Source organism: Gymnoscopelus braueri, assembly GCF_963280865.1.
Source record: "Gymnoscopelus braueri genome assembly, chromosome: 12".
NCBI lineage: Eukaryota > Metazoa > Chordata > Actinopteri > Myctophiformes > Myctophidae > Gymnoscopelus > Gymnoscopelus braueri.
In genome coordinates this window covers 12,892,840-12,908,951 of record NC_137614.1, presented here as the reverse complement: position 1 = coordinate 12,908,951, position 16,112 = coordinate 12,892,840, and the positions used below count along the sequence as shown (strand labels likewise).

Here is a 16,112-nt window from a genome sequence, read left to right as displayed (position 1 = left end):
ATACCTGAGTATCATTCTGTATATGCAGTTTATGCAGGTGGCCTGCAGCAGAACTTTGCTTGTTTTACATTCCGACACGTCAGAATGTAAAAAACTATCTCGAGTTCCTACTACTGTAATGCCTAATTCATAAGCTATTCCGTGCCGAGAGTAGCAGATCGGCTATTTTCGGCACGGTACACCATCGTATGGGTATGACTAATAAATAAATCAATAATATAAATCAAGCGTTGTCGGGCAGAACAGAATCTCATCTAAAATCCACATCCACTCACCTTTACACGTCTTTCCATCTGGAGCCACCTCGTAGCCGTGGCTGCAATAGCATTTAGGTCCGTCGTGGGTCACAGAGCAGTTGTACTCGCACCCGAGTGCTTCACAGCCTGGTGCAAGCTCTACAGAGCAGAGAGAAAGAGAGACAAACACACACATTTGTTATCATGTGTATTAAGAGGGACTCTTGCTGATTTTCTAAGACAATGGTTCACAACCTGTGGGTTGGGAGTGGGACCACCACATGATTTTGGAGGGGTCCCCAGATGACAGTGAAGTGACAATTGAATTTTAAGAAGAAAACAAAAAAGGCCATTGCTGTATCAGAAGTAATCAACAAACTATACTATAAAAACTGGTCAAACATTGGCCAAATTGTCAAATAATATAAGAAAGTCGCCGATCTACAAGCTAACACACGCAAGGCGTTGTGAGCTTGTAGATCTGCTATTTTCCCTTTATCTGTGGAACCGAGTTACACAAAATGTAATGCCTCAACTCCTATATTCCAAGTGCTTGTCAGGATGGGGGGTCCCCGGTTCATATATGATTATTTTGGGGGGTCCCCAGTTCAAATATGATTATTTTGGGGGGTCATGGCGTGAAAAGGTTGAGAACCACTGTTCTAAAAGATTGGTCACCGATTGCATTGTTTTTGAAAGAATACAAAAAAGTTTGTATGGGGTGACAAATATATAAGAATGAGTTACACTCAAATTGTACTTTGTGAGTACAGTATACATGGTGGCCACTATCATTATTGCTGCTGATATTGATATTATTGTTGCTTGCTGGTTTGTTGTTGATTCAGTTTGCGTCCTTTTGTTTTTCCTTTTTGCATGTTGTCTTTAGTGAGTGTCTTTGTAATGTGCACTTAATCTTGTTTACAAATGAGTAAAGAAACATATTGAAAACAATTAAAAACCTAAAACGAATACAGGTGGACACACATCCATATCAGTGGCTTGTACACTATAAAATCCTGCGTTCATTATCTCAGTGTGCAAATGGAACCAAATGGACCCACAAGGTTCCACTTGTACACTCTCTGAGTTAGATTAACACGAAGGACTTTACCGCGAGTGTGTAGGCCCGGAAACCTAGAAAAGAATATATCAAAAATGTTGTAAAGATCTTGCTTTCACTGGCAAACGGGTTTGTTTTCAGATCAGCTCTCTGATAATTATCTGAAGCCACTCACTATCTGCCTGGTATCTGAGCACAGAGCCATTCCATCATGTCCTATCTGATTCCGGCAGGGAGTGTGCGTGTGCGTGTGTATGTTTGTTTGTGCGAGCGTGCGTGCATACATGCATATGTGTGTGTCAGCCCCACAAGTGACACACAGTGCAGTGCGACGTAGGGGTCCTCTCCTATCCCCCCCACCCAGAGGGAACTCAAGGACACAAGGTTTTGGCAAGGAATGAAAGAGGGACATCCGTATGCTCCCTGCCCATGTGCCCTTATCACTCTCTTCGTGTGCGTGTGTGTGTGTGTGTGTGTGCGTGTGTGTGTGTGTGTGCGTGTGTGCGTGTGTGTGTGTGTGTGTGTGTGCTAGCAAATGTGGTAATGTCTTTCGCAGATGTAAGTGATGATACCCCCTTCCACACACACACACACACACACACAGGAATGCTAGCAGACATCAGTTCACACACCAGATGCAGACCACAGAAACATGACTAGCCAGGTAAAGTACTATATGGTATAGATTAAGGAAGGGTGATATGACTTCAAATCAATATCACGATTATTTCAAACTTTTGCCTCGATTACGATTAAAGAGCGATTATTAGAAGAAGGGAAAATAGCAGATCTACAAGATCACAAAGCGTCGCGATTGTGTCGCGAAGAATGAAACAGGACTTACAGTAAGTGGTTAATCAGACTAATCGATTGACTCGATTAAAAAATCCATTCAAATGTTTTCTGTCGATTCATTTATATAAGAAATAACAGGAAAAACACTGATTATTCAATTAACCTACATGGTTATTGGTTGCAAATGTAGGCTTTGGTATATTTTTCAGTTAATTGCCCAGTCCCTAGAATAGTTAGAAAAAAATCTCTCACCAAATCATGCCAGCTCCCACAATTGGGCCTAATTGACAACCAAATATGTTAGTGGCCACAACAAGAATGTCAGTCTAAAGGCCTTTACACACCAAGGGTGTGACGAATAAATGTTGAAATAATCGCCGGCGAATATTTCACCTCAAAACTATTCATATAGTTGATGCCACATAAATACAGGCTCATCCCTTTATTCGCGGTACGGAAGCTCAGAAAATCTACCTCGTTCCGGATAGCAATTACGTCACTTTATCTGCTCGCAATATTCACATTCTGTATGAATGTACTGGGTCACGATTCGATTAGAAATAAATGTTTTTGATTCAAAACGATTTTCAAAAATCAATTCCTAATCAGTTTTATCTAAATTATTCACAACAGTCATATTGTTTTCATCTGGACTTTAACAACCAAGTGTAGCCTAGTTCTAACAGCTCAAACAAAAAAATATATAATACCAGATAGGGTCGCTTGTAAAAATTCTTGGCTTTGATGGAATCTTAGATTAGGTGTAGTTCTATTTGATGCAGAGAAACAACATAAATGCCTTGTGCAAGTACTGTAACATTAACGAGTGTCAAAGAGCATCAGCTGGACAGTGGCACACCTCAGCTGTGCTGAACTGAAAGTGACTGGAGTATAATTTTTCCCCTAAAGCCCTTGAATATGACTGAAGACATGATTATGTTTACTGTGATTATGGTAAGCTTACATTTCATATCACAAACACCATAGAGTAAGAACTATCTTTTACCAACATTTTTGATTTTTGGAAAATTTTAATCGTTGATAACGCGATTTTTACATGAATAAATTTTTTAAAACACTCCTAGAATTAACTCATCAAAAATACATTGAACTGTCAATTAATGGCACGAAAGAAGGACCTTAAGAGAGAGGACCACTGTGTGCCAGCCGATGCCTTGGGGTGAGTTGTACTTGTGACATCATCAACACAGAACAAGATCAATCATCCTTCAGCTCAGCATTCATCAAGCGACTGTGAATGCGTATAGATACAGCCACACCACACTACAGTACCACAGAGTTAATGATGCTATGGCTGTGAATGGCAGCATTAGCCGGAGAGCAGAGCGCGGAGGTTGGACGGGACCAGTGAAGGGCCCTCATTATATAAAGCCTGTGGCACTCAGGGCCACAATGGGTCCTTTTGTTGCGGGTGCACTGAGAGGAAGAGCCGCCGGCGAACACTGTGGCCCATATCGAATCCATTCACCAAGCCTCACACATATACAGAGACAGACGCGGTGTCACACCATACCAGGGTGTGCGACAATATCTGCAGGAATACACTTCTATTCGAGGCGGGGGTTTTTTTGTCCCATATTTGACCCTTCCGGGTCCCTTTTGTAAACTCTCAGAGTTAAACTAATACTCTGGATTCTGCTGTGTATCTCCAATTCCCAAAACGCATTAGCATGTTTATAAAAAGAAGGGATTGCTTGGGGCTAGTTCAATTCACACCTTGTCCTATTCTTGAGAAGAAAAGAAAACCTTCTTTGGTTGGGAGCTAAAAAAGCAACACTTTAGAAGGAGTGAGTCAGCAATTTATTTAGCTTGTTCTAACCACAGACACCTTACGAAGAGAAGAGAAGAGAAGAGAAGAGAAGAAGTGCACAAATAACTTAAGGATATGGGATGTTGGGACAGTTCCAGCACCAAGCACACACACCAGCAGCAGCGTGTCAGTCGTTTATCCAGGGGTTAATGAATGAGGGAAACAAATCAAACACCGACACGTTGGAGGCCTTGAGTGCTCAACAAGCATATCGAAGCCATTGATCCCGTTGCCGCATGGATGGCAAACCTCCATTTCTCTGATCTACACACCAACGCGTACGCATTGTTTTGGCTTGTGATTATCAACCTTTTTTAATTTCAAGGACCCCCTGTTTGATATGCATTAGGTCCACGGACCAGCGATTTTACATTGTGAACTCCTCTGTGTTGAGGGTATACAAATGGAACCAAAGCAGGGACGTGCAGAGAATTTTAGAGGGGTATGGGGCTGAAATTTCTAAAAAGGGCACTTTTGGTGAAAATATTGAAAATAGCCGATCTCCAAGCTCACAACGCGTTGCGCTGCGACGCGTTGTGAGCTTGGAGATCTGCTATTTTCATTGCGCAATGCCACACTCAACTAAGTAATCAAGATTCAAGCCAATACTGGAGATTTATTGAATTATTTCAGCACAAAATGCTGCATTCAAGTTCAGGAGAGTTTGGAAAAGGCAATTCTCTTGAATGCTGCGTTCAGGTGTGGCATGGAAAGGGGGCCTTTTCATTTCTTTCATAGTAGTAAGTGCTACATTCATGGTCTGGAGAGGGCACTTTCACAGACAGGAAAAAAAAGGGCAGGGGCTCAAGCCCCCTTTGATGTCTATGTGGGCACGTGCCTGGGGATTCTCACAGTCAGAGTCCTGTAAGGGTCCACTTGGTTTGCCTGACTATCAATCATATCACTGATGAGACCCAGTTGAGAACCATTGATTTAGGGTGCTGCTGATGGAAAGATGCCCCTTTGTGTTCTGTCATTATTGGGGACGGAGGCTGATGCTAGTACAGTCAAAAGACATGCACATTGCACAAACAGGGGGAGGGAGGGGGGGGGCAAGGCGGGGGGTTCAACAGGCAGAGACACATTTGGGAAGGGGAGAAACAAATGAGAGAGTGAGGGAGAAGACAAGACGCCCGAGAATTTAGATAAATCATTAGAAGGAGAGGATCTTGACACAGAGAAAAGGGGAGGCGAGGAGGGAGGGAGAGGAGTGAATGATGCTTGTGAGTGTTTTTGGAGTCCTTCCAAAGACACGCTGCGAGGAGATGTACGAAAAACTTGGTGTTTTTCCAAATCCCAGCTAGGCTAGGGCCGTCCTGTGGCTGACGAGGACCTGGCAGGACCTCAGGGTGACATCGGGTGAAGAGAGACAAGGATAGTCATGCTCCTTGTCATATTCATCTACTGCATGACAGTCATTACAGGGTGTTTTTGGGTTGTTGGTGTCTGTCAGTGTCATATGACCATTTGTCACCGCCGTCTGCGTGTTTGTCCTTGTACCTTCGTCTGTCTGTTTGTTTTGATTGATTGAATACTTGTGGTACAGTCAGACGTTAAGGCTAAAAGGCTAACACAAAAAAAGTCCTGGGGCCTTGTTTCCATTGTGGTCCTACGTATTCAATTCATCAATTCATTCGTCTGCTTGTATGCTTCTCTTACTGTCCGTTACATGGGTGTAGGTGGGTTACTTGGTCTGCTTTCTTTAATTATTGTTATTCTTATATTATTATTATTATCATTATTCATGTCAATTCATTTTCTCTTTTCGTTTTTTCTTTTACACTCTCTTCAGAACGGCTTCACCAAAAGGCAACTTTGTAAACAAATTTAAAAAGAAAAATGCTAAATGAAACACGGTTTGAGCAATTTCATAAACACCATAGCGGCCATAACCGAATGGGTAGAGACTGAGGCGGTCAGGGAATCAGAAGGTCCATGGTTTGCCCCGCCGGGCCCTGTCTATGTGTCCACGTGTCCCTGAGCAAGACACTTAAAGCCCTAACTGCCCCCCAGGGCGCTGCCCCGGGCCCATAGCACCCGCTGCTCCTAATAGTTTGGGTGGGCAAATTCAAAGGACAATATTTCCCGTCTGTGCAACTGTACTGTGACAAAAATACTCCCAAAGGAGTGGGGACCATATTATTATTATTATTATTAATACCATTCCACAAAGAGGATAATAACGTATCAATCCATCCCTCCCACGTGTGTTATAGGAATCAGGGGATTCCCTGTGTTTACTTATAGTGTGTCATTAAAAAGATCCATCCAAAGTCCTGTACAAGTTGTTCTAGTGTGTGTGTATATGTGTGTGTATATGTCTGTCTGTCTGTCTCTCTGTGTCTGTGTGTGCCTGTGTGTGTCTGTGTGTGCGTGTGCGTGTGTCTGTGTGTGTGTGTGTGTGTGTGTCACCCAGGAGTGATGTAACTCTTAGTGACATTCCTAGCCCTGTGCTCTCACTGTCTGGAGAGGAGACAGGTCTACACACGCCCCTGTCCTCCACATACAGCTGACAGCAGGAGACTTTTTTACACAGACATCCAGAGACATCAACCAAAGACCTGATGCTCTATACCCGTGGTTCTCAGCCCTTTCACCATTTGAGCCACGGACCACCGTTTGATGAGATTTAGAGTCTAAATATAGAGTCTATACCAGTGGTTCTCAACCTTTTCAGGCCGTGACCCCCCATAATAATACATTTTTATTTTTTTTATAAAAAAGTTTTTTTTCTTTTCTTTTCTTTTTTAAATATATATATTTTTTAGATATTAAAAAGTTCTTCAATTGTCACTTTACTGTGACAATCTGGGGACCCCTCCAAAATCATGTTGGGACCCCACAGGGTGAGGTACAGTACACACATTTGGGTCTCTTTTTTTACTCTCCCAGAGTTACAGAGAACACTGAGGAATTTACTGTGTCCTGGTGAACCCCAACTCCCAGCATGCCCTCGTTATCTTAACCACATGAACCCTGGCATCCCGACCCCGGGGCAAACATTTACCAAAACATGAGATAACTTTTGTTGTGATTTGGCACTGATACATAAATAAAATGGACTTGACATGATTAACACCATATCATACACTTGCAATCCAGAACTTTTTAGTGAATAAAACATTATTTTTGAACAACCTGTATGGTAGAGTATGTTAATCCAATAAGACCGGGAACGCATCTGTGTCATTTTAAGATTTCTTTGGCTATTCAAAAATAGCAGATATACAAGCAGTTATGAGCTTGTAGATCTGCATTTTTTTTTATTGTGAAAATGTGTGCAAATCTTACTTAAATATGTTTTAAAGCGAAAACATTTTACTCCGATCTGTGCTTCTGGGGGTCCCTGGAACAACATATTTTGAGATGGGGGTCCGCGGTCAAGTACATATCATTTTGGGGGTTCTTGACATGGAAAAGTTTGAGAACCACTGGTTATAGCAACATTTTTTCAAAAAACTGTTAGGATTTGCTTTGAGCTTGTATATCTGCTATTTTTGAAAAGCCAAAGTAGAAGATTAAAGGTTAAAGTGGTTAAAATCTAAAATGATGGTCGACTCGTGTAGGAACACTACCGGTTGATAAGTGGTATTGCCTGAAGCTCAAAGCGCAATATCTCCCCTGACCAAGCAGACCATCTTATCTCGGGAGTAGAAATGTTTAGATAATGACATACAGGTAATTGTATGTGTATGCATGGATTAAAAGCAAAAATTTAATATCACGACAGAATTTTTTTTTGTTAGGCCAAGTCCTAATATGCGATTTGTGAAACAGCGTTTTCAGCAGTCTGGACTAACCAGTTGCATACTTTGAGGATATTGCAAGTAGTTGCAACACAAGGAGTTGCAAGTATTGCAGTTGCAACTAGTTGTGTTGCGAATCGAACACAATTTAGTGTGTGTGCATGCCATGGCATGCCTTCATAGAAGACCTCTATGGAATCCACATGATTGAAATCGGTCGTGGTGACCGAGAACTTTAATCCATGTGTATGTATGGCTGCTGGGGGTTTAGAGGTGTAATGTAAGCAGGCTCATCGATAGTGTGAATGTATTTGCAGGCAGTTGTTTGCAGACTGAAAAGTCAAACGGGGGGGCAAAGTAACCATGTACAAACACAAGCAGGGCAGTAGCCCTGAGTGCAAACTAAGCAAATGGGGGCTAAACTCAACCCCAAACACTGGCAGCGCGCAGCAGCCCACATCTATAATATACACAGACACACACAAACAGACACTCACTCAAACACAAATGTACAAATACGCACACACTCACACACAGACTCTAAAGTAAACACAACACTGCTTGCCTAGGCCACAAAAGACACCAACCTTTCCTCTGTGAGCAGCCCAACAATGCACTACAATCACTCACATTATGCTGCCACTGAATATAAGGTAAGCATGTCAGAGGACTGGCAATGAAACAAACCTCATCGTGTATTACCACCAATAAACTCATTTAGGTCGACTCATTTATGCACGACTAGCACAGACGCAGTGTTGATTTCGTCGACTAAAACTATGACGAAAAATGAGAAAAGAGATCCAGTAGAACTAAAAGACAAGTCATTTTATGCTTGGTTGCGCTCTGAAAATAGGCTATTTTCAGCATGCAACCAAGTGTAAAATCAGTCATTACGACGCCATCAAGGCACCGCCAAAATACATTTTAGTCGACTAAATCAGCTGTAGATTTAGTCGACTATAAACTTATGATATTTAGTCGACTAAAACTAGACTAACACCAAAACATTTCAGATGACTGAAACTAAATGGAATTTTATTCAAAAGACTATGACTAAAACTAAATCAAAATTTGCTGTCAAAATCAACACTGCACAGATGCACAACATTACTTTTCTACTTGTAGCCTCGAGAAAACACAGCCAACTTCCTCATTCAACAGATGCAAAAAATAGCAGATCTACCAAGCCGATACAAGCTATTTTCTTGCAAAGATATTCAGTGTAGAGTGAAAACTCTAGCATAGAGCATATATATATCCGAGAGTATAGATCCCTGGGGGGACTCCAGTCAACCAAGTATAGGGTTTAAGTGGATAATGTAACACGATGCAACGCATTGTGAGCTTGAAGGCTGGCTATTTTCAGCGAGTAACAACACCGAGTAACAACGAAGCATAAATCAGGCTTTAGTGCGACATGAAGGAACGATGGAAGCCCACAGCATGCATAAACAAAGGCACTGGGGCATTGTAATACTCGGGTTGCCCTTTGAGGCACGGAGGAAAGGGGATGAGCACTCGTATAAACTGCGTGACCCTGTTTTCTCTCCCCTATCAATCAGTCACTTCTGAAGGGAAGGGGTCTGAAGAGGTCTTGCCCCCCAGGGAGGCCCCTTCGCCCACATAAAAGGCGTAGAAAGGATAAGGGCAGGCCAAGAGTTCAGTGAATAGACTGAAACTTTCACACACAAAAAAACACAACTGCCAATCATTCATAAAGCTTAGATTGAGCTGACTATGACTTTTTTTTCCTCAGATGGAAACAGTATTCTGAAAAACGTATGTTTCTATAGCAGTGGTGCTCAAACTTTTTCATGCCAAAATTATATGTATTTGGCCACCGACCCCCATCTCAATTTTTTTTGTTCCAGGGACGCCCAGAAGCAAAGATTTGAGTTACAAATGTTCGCTTTAAAACAATATATATTCAAAGATTTGCACAATTTTCACTCGGTGCCGCGCTATGAGCTTGTATATCTGCTATTTTTGAATAGCTAAAGTGCAAAATAATGCTTTTTAGCTCAAATAAAAAAATTACACAGATGCGTTCCAGGTCTTAATGGGTTAAGAGTTTATACAATGACAGCCACAAACAAATGTGTTTTAGTCATAACGGGGGAAAAAATTATATTGGCATACTTAACTGCTGTTAACTCAGGTATATCAGACGAAACACTAGCCATTTTATTTTCTACACATTTTCAGAGTTTCCGATGTTAGCGCCAAAAGTTCGAAAAGTGTGTCATTCAACAGTCTGACATACTGGCGGTCCAGTGGTACCTCACCTCAGTGGCACCGTTTAAAGTTATTTTGGGGGGCATTTTCAAGCCTTTATTTGATAGCTACAGTGGAGAGAGACAGGAAAATGGCAGGAGAGAGAGAGAGAAGGGGAAGGACACGCAGCAAAGGGCCCCGGGTCGGATTTAAACACGGTTCGCCTGCGTGAGGACTGAGCCTTAACCCTTAGACCTGAGGCCGATTCCACAAATGCCTTCTAAAATCAGTAGTTCTCAAACTTATTCGTGCCGAGGCCCAAAATGATATATATATTTGGCCACGGACCCCCATCTGAAAATGTTTTTCCAGAAGAGAAGATTTGTGTTAAATTCAAAATGGCCTGGACAGCTGGCGTAGCCATCTGGGCACCTAGGCTGCTAATGCCTCCTGACAGCGTGTCGCGGGTTCGACTCCCGCTCCCGACGACCTTTGCTGCGTGTCACTCCCCATCTCTCTCTCCCCATTTCCTGTCAGTCAGGCAAAAAAAGGCAAAAAAAAGTATTCAAATACTTTTTACGCTGTGAGCTTGTAGATCTGCTATTTTTTTGAGAACTACTATTCTAAACCACTGTTCTAAATCAGAGTTTTCTGAAAAACGCATAAAATGACACGGATGCTATCCCGATTTTAATGGTAATGCGCTCCACCAGGTGAGCCACCGTTGCGCCCCAAAGCAGTGACACTTTTGCCCCAAGCACCCTTTCTAGCACCACAGTGTCTGCCAGAGAGACAGGCCAACCCATCACCATCATCCCCTATAGTACCATTACCACCACATTTCCTCCTACCATCCAATGCCCAGGCAAGAACATGCCATGAAAATATATTGTAGTGTGATAAAAAAAAAAGAAAAAAAAAAAAGTTCTATCAAAGCTGCTCTGCTACCCCTTCCTATAAAAACACCTTGTCAACAACTTCGGCTGAATTATTTGGTCACAGTGAATGACAAAGTGTGCTTTCAGACATCAGTGCACAGGCACACTTGCACAACCCAGCAGTTTGTACAAGCAAACACTGCGATGCTTGTAAAAGGCCGGGCTTTTCCGTGAAATGGGGGGGTTCACAAACAGCGAGAGAGAAAGTTCCGGGCACACTGCTGCTGTGTTAGCGTGTATGACCATGGGCGTGTTTGGGTGTGTATGTGTTTGTGTACGTGCATGCATGCGTGCGTGTGTGTGAGTATGTCTATGCGCGTGCGTGTACATCCATGTGCAAGTGCATGCAATGGTGTGTGTGTGTGTGTGTGTGTGTGTGTGTGTGTGTGTGTGTGTGTGTGTGTGTGTGTGTGTGTGTGTGTGTGTGTGTGTGTGTGTGTGTGTGTGTGTGTGTGTGTGTATGTGTGTGTGCGTGTGCGTGTACACAAGCCTTACTGGGGACAGCTGAGCTTGTGTATCTGGGGACAGGCGGTGTGTGTCATGCATGGATGACATCATGAGGGTGTTGTGTACAGGCATACCGACACACTCTGAAGCCCGATTCATACTTTGTTGCACGACGTAGAAAACAGCCGACCTACAAGCTCGCAACGCGTCACGGATGCAACCCATTGTGAGCTTGAAGGTCTGCCATTTTCAACGCATGGCGGAGCATAATTTAGGCTTTACAGTAAATACAACAGGACATTTTCACCTACTCAACGTCCCACCTACTGCACTCTATCTCCTCAATACCTTTTATGGGTCACAGAAACAAATTTCATCCAAACCAAAATGTAATCACAAAAAAAAAACATGAACCACTTAAACCCAATATACTTTCTTGTACAGTGGATAGTGAAAATAGCCAATCTGCAAAGCTCACAACGTGTCATGATGAGACACATTGTGAGCTTGTAGATCTGCTATCAGATTTCTGAACATGTGCATATGTTACAGTACAAGCGAGAAACCAGTAGGATCGAAAAAGGCCGAACCGAGCTCTCAGCTCCACTCTGCCGACGGCCGCGACGGACGGAATAAAACCAAAAACAAACAACCGATACGCGAGTTCGCGATCATAAGCGCCGCTCGCATCCACAACCGCCATTTTTTGCCGACTGTTTTCGTCGAGCAACGGCGTCGGGCAGGCGACAAAGCGGAAATCCGGGGTGCTAGCTAGCCGGAGGGGCCCGTCCGCCCCCAGCCCAGAGTGAAAAACTGACTCTTTATTTTTATTTTCCGACCGCGTCCGTGGGAAGGAGGGAGCCTTCGTGCGTATCGCAGCCGGCTGTCGACTCGCGCCTCAAAACGAGTGCTTCTTTTTCGATCTTACTGGGCTTTGAAAGTTTTTGCCTATAAGAACATGCCCCAAAATAGGCACGGCAGGTTGAAAGTGTTTCAAATCATTGTTTGAGAACCTGGCAGACCAAACCTTGTTCTGGGACTTTGGTCCTGGGTGGCACATGGAGTTCATGTGTTGATTGTCAATATTTGATCAGCTGATGCATACAAGAGATTAGAGATTCTTGGAGAGTGATGTGAGATAAAGAATCACTTATCGGACAAGTGGCGTGACGGACAGAACTGAGCACACAGAGCTGAGCACACGTGACGATGCCTGCGCATCGTGTCGTGCACGATATAGCAGATCTGCCATTTTGGGTGCGCGACACCAGCCACACAACCAAGTCTAAATCAGGCCTGAGAACATGTCCTGCACTCACTCTGAGCAGGAAGAGTATGGGACATGCTGAGTGTTCATTTGACTCTAGGACATTGGTTCTCAAGTGGGGTACGGGGACCCCCAGGGGTCCTTGATGGAGTTCCAGGGGGTCCCCAGCTAAATGATAGATAGTCAGGAACCAAAATGACCCTAATGGGTCTGTAACTCAGAGAGCGTACAAATGGAACCAAATGGATATTATAATATATATAAATTGGGGTCCCAGAGATAGAAATGCCATTAAATGGGGTTCCGTAGCTTAATGCATGTCAAACTGGGGGTCCTTGAAATTAAAATGGTTGAAAATCACTGCTAGAGCCGTAAAAATTCTTCTTCTTCTCTTATGGGGGAGGGTCCTTGGCATATCTTTTCAAATGGGGGTCCGCGGGCTAATAAATGTCTGTTTGGGGGTCCTTGACATGAAAAAGTTTGAGAAGCACTGCTCTAGGAGTCCCTTACAGCGGTGGTTCTCAACCTGTGGGTTGGGACCCCCAGGGGGGTCCCCAGAGGACAGTGAAGTGACAATTTAAGGACTTTTACGACCTTTTTAATACCTCAAAAAAATAAAGGAAAAGAAGATGCATTACTGCATCAAAAGTAAACAACAACAAACTATACTATAAAACTGGTCAAACATTGGCCAAATAGTCAAATAATATAAGAAAGAGGCAAAACATTTGAAAATAGCCGATCTACAAGCTCACAACTGAGCTTGTAGATCTTCTATTTTCACAATTTTTATCTGTGGAACTGAGTCCAACAAAATTGAATGCCTCAACTACTACAATCCAAGTGCTTATCAGGGTGAGGGGTCCCCAGTTCAAAAGATTATTTTGGGGGGGTCCCCAGATCAATGATGATTATTTTGGGGGGTCACGGCCTGAAAAGGTTAAGAACCACAGCCTTTCACTGGGTCCATTTTTACACTCGCACTTAAAAAGGTAGGGCAAGTGATATATTTGTATTAAAAAGGTTAAAGCACTATATTCAGGCAAATCATTGCTATGGAGTATTTGTTCAGTAACAAGGGCGTCTCTCCATCTCTTTAATAAAGAGAAAATACATTTCCAGGTGGGTTGCCAATTTCAGCCAATCAGGACAGAGTACCCATTTATCAGCTTACATTTTATAGAGTTCCGGTGCCAATTTCTTCTTTTCATCACTTCCAGCTTCACTTATTTATCCTGTATCCTGTGTGAGTTCTCTCTCCTGATTGGATACAGTTGGTATCCCGAGCTGAAAAATGCATTTTCTGTTTACTAAAGAGCTGGGGAGACAGGGGGAGACCCCTGTTACTGAACAAACACTCTAAACAAAAGCAATGATTACTATCACAGTATAGAGCTATTTAACACTGATCTTAACACAAAGGTATCGCTTACCCTACCTTAAAAATGAACACTGAGGATTTTACCCAGTACATGAGCACTTTCCCTGCAGAATGCAGATCCAGACTTCTACAGCCTGCCAGTGGCTGTATGTCCTTTTGTCTGCTGTAACAAAGACAGACACTGTAGGCTCGATGCGTTCCATCTCGTAGTTGCTAATTAATAGTAGGGGGATTTGATGGGATTCTGTCTCTTTGCCTGCATCGTGGATGAATTCTCATCTTGCCAGGGATGTGTGGGGGAAGTGGTCTTCTAGCCTGGGCTGATTGATAAATTAATGACTTTTCCCAGGGAGAAGGGGAAGCATTGTGATAGTCCGGGGCCAGCTCATTAAAGAGCTTGATAGAAGTGTTTATTGGATAGAGATTACAGTTTCGGGGTTGGTGAAACAAAAGAGATGACGGCGGCTTCGTTTTTTTCTTTTTTTTAAACATGGCTGCCTTTTTCATTTCTTTTGTCACTTTTCGACTCGGGGTAAAGGGCAGCCCTCTGCCTCGAAGGGGCTCAAAAAAAATCCTGTTCAAAAGTGTTTATTTCTGGGAAAATGCTAGTGTGTGTGTGTGTGTGTGTGTGTGTGTGTGTAGGGGTGCAACAGTTAATCGAACTAATCGATTTAAGCGATTATAAAGAATAATAGATATTAATAAAATCATTTAACTCATTAAGTGCCAAAAATATTTCTGGCTATATCACCCCTGTGCCAAGGCCAAAAATACATTGTAAAAAAAAAGTGCTTTGGAGCCGAGATACAGCCTTTTCAGTAAGAAGTTAAACAAGAAGTGAATGGAGCAGCAAATCTTCAAATCATCATATCTTGGGTTCTGAACCTTTTTTTTCCAAAAAAAAAAAAAAAAAAAAAAAAATATATATTTTTTTGATTTTTTTTTTTTTTTTTTCCATGACGTCTCAGACGTCATTGGCACTCTGGGCTTATGAAAAACGTGACGTCTGCGACGTCATTGGCACTGAATGAGTTAATTGAGGGGGCTTAAAGGGATAGTTCACCCCCAAAATGACTTTTTTTTCTATCGATTAGTCACCCCCATGGCAATCAGGGAACCCATCGCCAAATGAAAAGGAAAAACAGCGCCCTCTGCTGTTTTTTACTATCTCACTTGGCTCTGGGAGGAAGTCGACGTAGCACACGTGCGCAAGGAAACCGGGGTTTTGGTCTGCCTTCAGCCTTTCACTTCCGGTGGTGCGACTATGTTTTCATTCCCACTAACAATATTTCTACACGGAACACTAACACCACTTCTCCCAGAGAACATGGATCGTTTTGGTTATAAGCCCACTTGTTTCTATGATGAAAGAGCAAGTTAAATTGTGAATATCTTTCCGTGGTTTTGTCTGCTCCGAGGACGCTATTGTTAAATGAGTTTCGGTTTGTTTCTAGTGGGGAAGGATCGGCGGACACGTAAATCCCGCCCACTACATTTGATTGGGTAAAGCGCGGCCTGCTTCCTGATCTGAAGGCACGCCCACTTGTAGGCCAGTGCGTACGCGATATGACGAACCCCCCCCGACAGATTCAAGTGGAGAGCAGAATCTGTTCTTGAGAGATTACCCCCATGGAGACTTGAATTCATGGATATTTTTTTGTTTTTGTCGCATTCCTAAGCCAATAATTTGATGACTACCGGCAGCGGTTCCGGTAGTCTCCTACCGGAACCGCTGCCTACCGGTCCGCTGGTCATCAAATTATTGGCTTAGGAATGCGACAAAAACTAAAATACCATGACTAATCTATCGATCTATCGATTAGTTATGGGGTGAACTACCCCGTTAAGTTAAATTTGTATCAAACATGAAAATAAATAAATAGAGAAAATAGGCCAAGAGTTGCAGCCCTACAGTGTGTGTGTGTGTGTGTGTGTGTGTGTGTGTGCGCGCGTGCGTGCGCATGTGTGTGTGTGTTGTGTATTACCTCTGCAGTGAGGCCCCTCATCCCAGCCGTCGGAGCAGTCAGGCACGCCATCACACAACCTGCTCATTGCGATGCATATATCCAGGTCCAGGCAGCCGTGTTCGTTCACAGGACACTGGTTCACTCTGTTGTGTGGACCTGTAAACACACGTGAAAAAACACAGCTGAGGACACAACCAAAATCAAAAGGTCTTATTTCAAAGCCA

The 16,112-nt window shown here is 43.0% G+C and overlaps 1 protein-coding gene across 1 annotated transcript in view; it reads right to left on the bottom strand.

Annotated features, from left to right (window-relative positions):
- Positions 1 to 16,112, bottom strand: part of lrp1ab (low density lipoprotein receptor-related protein 1Ab) — a 165,553-nt gene that overhangs the window by 109,838 nt on the left and 39,603 nt on the right. The window contains exons 3-4 of the mRNA XM_080445809.1: positions 15,907 to 16,044; positions 276 to 395 (exon numbers count right to left, since the gene is read on the bottom strand). Of these exons, the coding sequence (XP_080301935.1) occupies positions 276 to 395; positions 15,907 to 16,044 (258 nt within the window). The remainder of the gene's footprint in view (positions 1 to 275; positions 396 to 15,906; positions 16,045 to 16,112) is intronic.